This window comes from Psittacula echo (assembly GCF_963264785.1).
Source record: "Psittacula echo genome assembly, chromosome: 1".
Classification (NCBI taxonomy): domain Eukaryota; kingdom Metazoa; phylum Chordata; class Aves; order Psittaciformes; family Psittacidae; genus Psittacula; species Psittacula echo.
This window is the reverse complement of record NC_137735.1, coordinates 122912289-122922151: the sequence shown is the minus strand read 5'-3', so window position 1 is coordinate 122922151 and position 9863 is coordinate 122912289. Positions and strand designations below refer to the sequence as shown.

The following is a 9863-nucleotide window of genomic DNA, read 5'->3' as shown; positions in this document are numbered from 1 at the left end:
GTAGTTTATTCAGATGTAATCTGAAGATACAAAACCCAAGTATTCTTGAACTTAGTATTTTGGAATATGTCAAAAAACTTAATTACTGTTATGCAATAAGAAAGCTAAAAGTATACCACAATTTGATGCCATTTCATTGAATGAAGAAGAAAGTACTATGAAAATAAACATTCATCTGGTTTCCTAACAATAAATATAAAGACAGTTATTATAACATACTGCAACACAGGAAGTATTACTATATTGACCTTAACGTTCAATCAGTAGTTTTTAAATCTTTCCTCATTGAGGCTTGAATCTTCTACCTTGTCAGCTGTCCGACAACTTTTAAGAGGGTTTTATTTTCTTGCTTCAATTGTTCATTTTCATCTTCTATATCATCTAGGTCCTGTAAAAAGAAAAATAAATGTTTCTCAGGACGTAAATATAAACTCTCAATTAGTAGCATCAGGAATTTTGCACCTTAGCTCTGTAATGAAGAAGCTGGGGTTGGGAAGAATTAGTGTCACAGCAGATATCATTAAATCTGTTAAACCAGCCTTGTTACTGTGATTACAAAACATTAATAATCTATTCCCATGTACAAGCATCTTTAAATGGAAACATATAATCAAAACTAAAGCTACAGCAGGAATTAATGCATCAAGTAAGATGATTAAGGGAATGGAGCATCTCCCTTATGAGGAAAGGCTGAGGGAGCTGGGTCTCTATAGTTTGGAGAAGAGGAGACTGCGGGGGGACCTTATTAGTGTATATAAATATATAAAGGGGGAGTGTCATGAGGATGGAGCCAGGCTCTTCTCAATGGCAAACAATGATAGGACAAGGGGTAATGGGTACAAACTGGAACACAAGAGGTTCCACTTAAACTTGAGAAGAAACTTCTTCTCAGTGAGGGTGACAGAACACTGGAACAGGCTGCCCAGGGAGGTTGTGGAGTCTCCTTCTCTGGAGACATTCAAAACCCGCCTGGACACATTCCTATGTAACCTTATCTAGGTGTTCCTGCTCCGGCAGGGGGATTGGACTAGATGATCTTTTGAGGTCCCTTCCAATCTCTAACATACTGTGATACTGTGATACTGTGAAGTAACCAAAATAGGACGGGCGTGACTATTTTATTGGCATATAGAGAGTGTGTTAGTCAGTCATTGCCTCTGCTCCCCAGAATGTGCTTGTTGGCAACTATCCTGCTCACATATACACATCACTGGTAATTACTGCAAGAAGACCTGCTTTGTGCTTTAAATTATCAAATTTGCAGAGAAAGTACTGCCTGCCCGTATTTTTCGTTTTCTGTGAAAAAATTAAAAGGCATTTTGTATCTTGTCTAAATTGCTACTGAGAGTAGAGACGTCATACACAGTAATAATGGGTGCTTAAAATAGACTGCTCCTACCCAAAATGTTCACCTGTCTTTCATCAGTTACCATACTACTCAGCTCCTTTCACTTCTTCACTTCCTACCAAGCCTTTTCAAGCCTTTAAAGTGAAAATGGTTGTTTAATGCTGTTACTTCAGTAAAAATAATTTTACAAAACAAGACAAAACACGGAAGAAAAAGAATGAGAACAAAAAAATGAAGAACAGAAGAGTGACCTCAAGGATAGCACTTTAAGGGGAAAAGTGAAAAGTGGGCAAAGAAAGAAGAATCAAGATTCTCATTAGAGATCTCAGATGCCTTTTGATTGAAGTTTGCAAAACTCTACTGTTGCCAGGGCAGATTAAACATAAAATGGCAGTAGAGAAAAGATTTTCTCTGTTGTTGTTAAGCGGTGTCTGAGATAGATAGCCTATTTTCTTATTTCATTTTAGTGGGGTCATTCCAAAAGTGCATGCTAGAGACGTTATGTTTAATCAGTAATAATGGTTTTTAAAAGCGTCTTCGGTCTGCCAAGCCAAAATCCATACCGCAATACCTTTGCTATTACTTTACTGTTTTTGTAATGTAGAATCAAGAAATCCCTAGCAGAAATTCCTCTTTGCCTCACGCTGCATCACAGTATGAGTGACTACAGGGAAAAGCATTTGACCACAGATAGGAGTGACTTAAACATCTGAATGTGTAAAGTTTTTGATGGATAGCTACTAAAAATACAGTCTACTATGTAACTGTAAGAAACACACATTATTTTCTCTTTTTAGTTCAGATTAACAATCAGATGGAAGGAACAACACATCTTCAATAAAATTATACTTTTTTAGTTCGGTACACATAATACTGTGTTTGAACTTGTTAATTTAGTCATCAGATGCCTCAATTAAAGCTTACCTAAAACCCTTCTGTTTAAATACCTGTAATTTACACAAAATAAAATATTAAAAGTTTGTGAAATGTTTATGCTATAAAAATAACATTCCAGAGATTATTACAAATAAAAGCTTCTTGAATATGAGCCAGGAAAAATAACTTGCAGTTTAAGTATCGACAGAAACAGTGGACTGAGAGATGCAGGTATTTTTTGCCACTGTGCAATTTGAAGCTTCATATTCAATATTACAACACTAATTTATGTTTATTAGTAAAAATATGCAACAGCAGGAAAGCTAGGACTTCACATACCAAAGGAATCAGAACTACACAACTGACACTAATTGGATTGTAAATCCTCACTGACAGACTCTCTCCAAACACACATTTAACTACAATGACATCTTAGTGAGGTCAGAGATGACCAAATGTAAACTATTCCACAGTTGAACTTACCCTACAAATATTTAAATGTCTTGAGATGCTTTTCCCTTCAGACATTTGAGGTTTTTATGAAGCAATTACCCCTTTCTTACAGAAACGTGGCAGACATACTTTTAGTGGCTAATGTACTGCAGTGAAAGAATGCCATTTATGGCAGAAAGCCGTTTCTCAGCATAAATGCAGCTCATGTTCTTTAAAGTACAGACCAATTTCAGTAAAATTGTACTGTTACATTAAATAAATATGTTTAGTTAAATTGGGAAAAAGTTTGCCAAGTTTCCAGGATTCTTGGATTAAGCTTTTCAAGTGTGACACAAGGTCTTTGCCAATCAAGGATGCACCCATGGTTATGAACTTAAAATGCCATTTCATTGCATAGCTTTCTGATTGCTCAGTCCTCGTATTTAAATAAATGCTCTTTCTAGAAGTTTCAGTCAGTTCATAAGAAAAGTTCATGGGATGCAAACATAAGTAACTTGCACTGTAATTAAGCTAACAGACAGTGTTATAGCTATGATAAATGCTGACCTGATGGAGAAATAAAAAACCCACAAAATCAATTCCCTTGTGTGTTAAAGAGAAGCTACCTATGGAAGGCCAGTACAATGGCTTCACAGATCTCATGGAAAGGTATAATTTTAGTCTTTGCACACTAAAGAGGTTTTTGAAAGGACTATATTCTGGTTTATGTTTTCTTTCCATACAAGCAGAAATTGCTATCATACTTAACATAGGCACGGCACAGTCACTGCTTGACTTTACCACATATGCTCAAAGACAGTTTCTAGTCAGACATTAAATGGATTTAATTTAAGACATCACACTTCAAATATACCAGAAGAAAAATAACCTTGTTTCTGGAACAGCAAACCTCGCAGTCAAGGTCCTAAACCACAAGCTTTCTGTGACTTAGGCTCTTTTGATTTGTTCTTTCTGACCTCTGACTCAGGAAGTCAGGTGTGACAAGCAGTATTATGTAGCTTTGCCATTCATTATGTAGAAGGAATGAACACTTGCCTTGACTATAATAATGTCATCAGCTTACATGTGACAGTCTTTGCAGAATGGAAGAACAGCAAAAACCGATTCCTCTATTAAAGCAGAAGACTCTCCAAAACAGACAATACTTCATTTATCCTAGAAATTAACTTCTAACTTTCTTTATAAAAAACAAAAAAACAACCTGTTTCAGAATAATCTCATCTCCTTTCATTCTCCAGATTAGTTTGCAAACTTGTGAATGCCATCCTCCTTTGTTACAAATGAACAGCTCAAAATGGAAGTTTACCACTATGCACACAGAGTTAGGGACTCCATTCACTGACGGACAGACTGAAGCAAGTTCTGAGGGTTTTTTCTGAATTTGTATGAAAATGTCTGCACTTGACTAGAAGAGGCATATTTCCCTAGCACACCCTGGCTCTGCATCTCAGCCAGGAAGCGCAAGATGTGAGTAATCCACGCTATGAAGAGTTCCAGTCTGCTCTTAGAAGTGGAACTTGTTAAAATTGCTATCTTCTATCAACTTTAAAATTTCTCATCCTGTCCCATTCCCATACGTCTCACTCTTCTAACCCTCTCTTCTTCTGCCTACACACCTCACACCTGAGTGATGCTAGGCCAAGTCTTCTGCCTCTGTCTTGTTCTACTTACGTGGGAATCAACAATAAAGAGCACGAGAGTATGTGTCATAATGCACTTACTCCCAAATCTTTCTAAGATCATCTAAGCTATTATTAGAAATAAAAAGTTGCCAAAAATTGTAATTACTTTGTCTAACAAAAGTTCTGGGTAACAACTTATTGAGAAACTGTCAAAACCCCAACTTAATTATTTCTTGGTATGCTATGTACTGAATTTGGAAAGAAGAGGCAGTAAAGAACTTTTGCTTTTATACCCTTGTTCTATGAACACTTACAGCAACAAGAAATTCAGGTTCTCCATGATTAACTCATGGACCTAATCACAACAAACAGAAATCACCTGGAAAAAATATAACTTATTGATACGCCGCTTGAAAAGTTACACAAGTATAAACCCCACACATACTTCATTCTCTTCTGACCTTGCCCAGTGGATGCAGGTGCCCGAAGAAGAGCACAGAGAATGCAGAGACTTTTATCCCTTCTTTATATAGCACCATATAAGAAAATATGTGCTTACCCTGTTTAATAAATCAATTTCTTCCTTCAGCTTTCCAATTAGTTCATCTTTGTCCTGTGTCATCTTCACTAATTTCACATTTTCCTGTCTCTCCTTTGCAAGTTCCTAAAACCAGAATATGCAACGAAGTTTGAAATGCAATTTCTGATGTTGAGAGACAGTTTTAAGTTATTACCATTTAAAACAAAGCAGAAAAACACACACACACCTATAATTCCTTTTCTACAACAAGTCAAACCCACATCTTTAAGCCCTTATATTTCAAGGACTAAACAATCGTGTCTAAGAAAATATTTTACCCACAGCAAACTTGCGTGGTATCACTGATTCCAGAGATAATGTTTTAATTAATATTTAACTTAAGCATGAACCCCAAAATGGATAGGGGCCCAAACCAGAAGTAAATGTTAAGTATTAGCTTCCAAATTTGTTATATTGGGAGGGTTAGTCTTTTGTTGTTGCTTGTTTGGGGTTTTGGTTGGTTGGGTTTGGTGTTTTGGGTTTTTTTTGTTTGCTTGGGTTTTTATATATATATATACACACACATATATATACATATATATACACATATATATATACACACACACACCCCCTTAACAAGGAAGGAAGACTCAGTGTTGGATTTGTGGGCCTAAATGTGAGAAAAAATTCAATTGTCTCTTAAGAATTCAGTAAATCAGGGTTCAGGATACTGAAAGAAAGCTCTTAAGTCTTCCTCTAATTTCTGTGTTAGTGGCACTCAAATCACGCTTCTCCAAGAATAAAATTAAAATAAAAAAAAAAAAAGAAAATCTGCAAAAGACGCTTTATTTTCATCCTTTCCAACATCCAGCTGTTTAAATCTTGTTTATTTAGTGACTTTCATCCATACAAATTCAAGAATATTTGGCAAGTTATCAACAAGAATCCACTTTAGAGGAAGACTGAGAAGCCAGTAACAGACTACACAGATGACATTATTTAGCAAAAGTACTGCTTTAGATGAAAAAAAAAAAAAAAAATAAAAAATTTAACATTATATTTTCCCAAAATTGTTTGTATGAAGAATTTCTGTAATGAAGTCTTTAAATACATATTTTAGATTTTTAAAACTTTAACAAACAACTGGATAGCAATTAAATTTTATTACATTCAATATATTAAAAATCCAAAACAAGTAGATCAGAAACACGCTTGCTAAATTTCTGAACAGCCAGTGAGCTCCTCCTTCCCCCAAGTTAATTGTCCTGTGTTGGTATGTCATGAGGTACATAGGAGAAATACAGAAAGTGCTGCTAGCTTTCAAAGAGTATTCTCTTTACCTCAGCTATTTCTCACTTATATACCAAATGAAAACTAAGCATCTGTGATTAGAAAGTTCACATTCTTCTTAGTCAGCCTGACTTTATACATTTTTCTAGCTGTAACTATCTGTTCATCAAGCATTTAGCATAATTTCTGTATTATTTTACTTGTAAATTTCCCCACAGAGTTTCAAAGGTACTTAATTTCAGATTTATGCATGCCATGCAGATGTTAGTTATTACTTACCCTTTCAAGTTCCTCAATCCTCTTTTCCAAAGCGTTACTTGGTATGGAACTGCCAGAAGAATTTGCATCCCTGCTGTATCTGCTGTAAGTTGTCCTGTCTGTTCGGGAATATCTATTTGAAGCATCATCTTCTGGTGCATTAGCTGTGCTGCAAAGGCAAAAAAGCAAAGCAGGCGTCTATTTATATATTTAACAAAATGGAAGTGATAGAAGTAACAAGAAGTACTTCCCAAAGCACTCAACAGGTCAGTCTAATAAACTGCAGAGAACTTATTTCACAGCTCTTGTGTTGCTGAGAACTCACTAAATCCACTGCCTCAGGGAGTCAAATATTTGGATAATGCAGCTCTGATTGCATAGGTAATCAGCTTTAAACACATACTTACCTATTTTTAAAGATTTAAAAGTTTTATGAACTGTGCACACTGAAACCCAAGCTAAACAACTTTATTTTGAAAAGCAAAGTACCACTATGGAGTTAAAAAGATACTTGGTTTATGAAGATGAAAACAAAGGATAAAAACCAAATGTAAGAAGCTTATAGGTATCAACTGACTTCAGGAACTATGGATATGGCCTGTAAGGAACTATAAAGCAAACTGAAGTGAGAAAGTGATGCAACACAACATACTAATTTTATGCCATTTCCAAATGTTTTACTTCAGAAGTTGGGATACACAGCAGTTTGTCATAGCTCAGTTGGAAAGGCACTCACTCATTAACTGGTGGTATGTTTTCTGGTTTAGATCATGAGTGTATTCCTTAAAACTCATTGCCACGGAATCTTAACAAACAAGCACAGCAAATGCCTGTAAACTAGTTTTATATAAAACACTAAAGGGCTCTCCATTATGACTGCTATGTACAAAACCAGTGCTAATTTAAAAAAATATCTGAGAAGCCAAGCACTTTCAAAGTCACAAATTTAGCAGTGGTCTTCCCAAAGTTATTCTCCTTCTAATAGCAATGCTATTTACCTGCAGTGTAGAATCTAATGAATAATTAAGAGCAGCATAACAGAGTGCCCTGGGACCAGGCAGTGAGATACAGATCTTTCCCACCTCAAGCCACCAAAACCACACTTAGAATTTGAAAATATACCCCTGAACAGCCACTGGGGAAAAAGAAAACCAACTCAAACCAAAACAAGAAAAAACTCCCTTGTTCAGTCTTCACCAGGAGAACTAGAATGGAGATACTCAAAAGCCACCTGGACATGGTCCTGGACTGGCCCTCGGTGGTCGTGCTTGAGCAGGGGGGTTGGACCCCTCCAGAGGTCCCTTCCAACTTCAATTAGTCTTTGATCCTGTGATATGACACAGCGGAAATACGTATACAGTGGTTTTCTAGAGCACTTAGGAAAAGAATGAAAACCACTATGAGTATCCCTACGCTTCCTTCAAAACATAGAGGAGTATATGATTAATGTGTTCATTTAACAGTTTTGCATTTCTTAAATCTAGAAAACCACTGCTGACAATGTGCAGATCTAGATGGATACACTGCAAATCAAACACAGGAGTATCTGGCAAAGGGATGTCTTTTCACGGATACTGTTTTGCTCTACTATGTGTGAAGTTTCCAAGGCACACTGACACAATTGTAAGGAATTTTGTAGCTTAATGTTATTACCATATTTAGCACTGTTTATTCTTCATCCAGAAGATTTAAAAAAAAAGGCAAAACATTTCTAGGACCGGATACGCATGTTGCAACACAACATAAGAGAAATATTTTAGCTTAACTCTATAAATTCTAGATTATTCAGCTTTCTGAAATGTGTTGTTTCCTGCTGTTAAATGTCTCAAAGATAGACCACACTAAAAAGGCTCAATTTTTTATCAGTAAAAAAATTAACCTTTTAGCCAATATACTTAATTATTCCAACTCAAAGGAGTGATGTTGGCAGATGCTCCTGTAGGAAAGTTGGAAGAAAGAATATGTGGACAGGCAGGGTTAATAAGGAAAATTCAGACATTTTCTGTATTTTCCCTGAAACTCACACTGAGGAATTTCCTCACCTATTCCACTGGGGAGCAGACCCTACTGAACACATTCCCTTTTGGAATCAGCAAGTACAAAGGCCATTTCATTTCATTTCTAGGAAATGGGATTAAAAAAATGTAAGGAGGCATCAGTCCAAAACCTAACACAGGGAATGTGACAGCTGCAACATTCATTGTTTTGGCTGTTACAACCAACATCTAGTACACAGCAACAGCAAAACTAGGTACCATCCAAGATACAATAGACTTATCTTTCGCAAAGAATGGAATTTTAGTGTTCAGACACAATGTCACTTTGCAAGCCTTAAACAAGGAAGAAAACATATCTAGAACAACAGCATCACTGAACTTGGTGTCCAAGCTTCACTAAGAAAAAATATCTATCAACCAACCCCAACAAACGTATGTCTATGGAAATAAACCTGTATATTTTATATAATCTATTTTATATTTATAAATAAGCAACACTACTACTAATCATAATATCAATAATAAGAATAATAACCTGTCCAAACTGAAGAGCTTTGTATACAGGTGAGAAAACTGGATTTATGCCTTCTTTTGGGGGATGAGGGGAAAAATGCATGCACGTGACAGCAGAACCTGTTCAGTTTGAGACCGCAATTGAAAGCTTGCCTCCTCCACTTCCTAACTGAATAAAGGTTTACAAATACTTGCAACTTGGAAGCTGCTGGAATCTCACAAAAGGTACAAAAGAAAAGAAAGCCTACTGTCAGTAGATGTACATTGGGTAAAAGCGGTCATTAGCATCAGAATGAAAATGATAGAGATCTGCAAGTTGAAAAATTTAGAGTCACTGCTCAAGAATGCAATTCAGAATGTGTTCCACCTTTTAGCATTCAAGTAGTTTATGCACACGACCGTTCAACACTTGCAGATGAAACATCTGGCCGCAGGCTATGGGTGCAGGACATACTGTATTTTAAATTATATTTCAGCATTTGTATTGTATTTGTAGCCATATGTATGCTGCATCAGAGTGCCCACCCAGAGAGCAGCAAACGAGAATGCATCAGGATAAAAACATCCCTCACCACTGCTTTAAAAGGGCATGTTCAACAAGATGTTTAACTAAATTCAACTTGTTGTTCCACTAGCTTGCTTTCAATTAGCCACTATCAAAACACCTCATTTTAAACGTGCATTCCTGTACTAGAATGCTGAAAACAGAAAACACTTTTGCAACTTCAAGAAGACATGCTTGTTTTTTTCTGGCTGTACTTAAATAGAAATCACATAGAAAAGCAAAACACATCACAGTTCGACTACTCTTACACAGAAACAGAAGTTTTGTTTTAAAATTATGTTCTAGTCATTTCCTTTAAAATAAATCAGTTATTCACACAAGTAAAGGTTTAACAGCAATATTACAGAAAGGTGGAGTAACTCTTGCTCCTGCCAATGCCAAATTGTATTTCATCCAATTAAGATCATGCAGTCAAAACCTG

General features: G+C 36.1%; 1 protein-coding gene across 1 annotated transcript in view; it reads right to left on the bottom strand.

The window, feature by feature from the left end:
• Window positions 1–301: 301 nt before the first annotated feature.
• Window positions 302–9863, bottom strand: part of PAWR (pro-apoptotic WT1 regulator) — a gene marked incomplete at its 3' end in the record, with an annotated part of 76309 nt that continues 66747 nt past the window's right edge. The window contains exons 4-6 of the mRNA XM_080619857.1: window positions 6389–6536; window positions 4859–4963; window positions 302–388 (exon numbers count right to left, since the gene is read on the bottom strand). Coding sequence (XP_080475983.1) covers window positions 302–388; window positions 4859–4963; window positions 6389–6536 — 340 coding nt within the window. The remainder of the gene's footprint in view (window positions 389–4858; window positions 4964–6388; window positions 6537–9863) is intronic.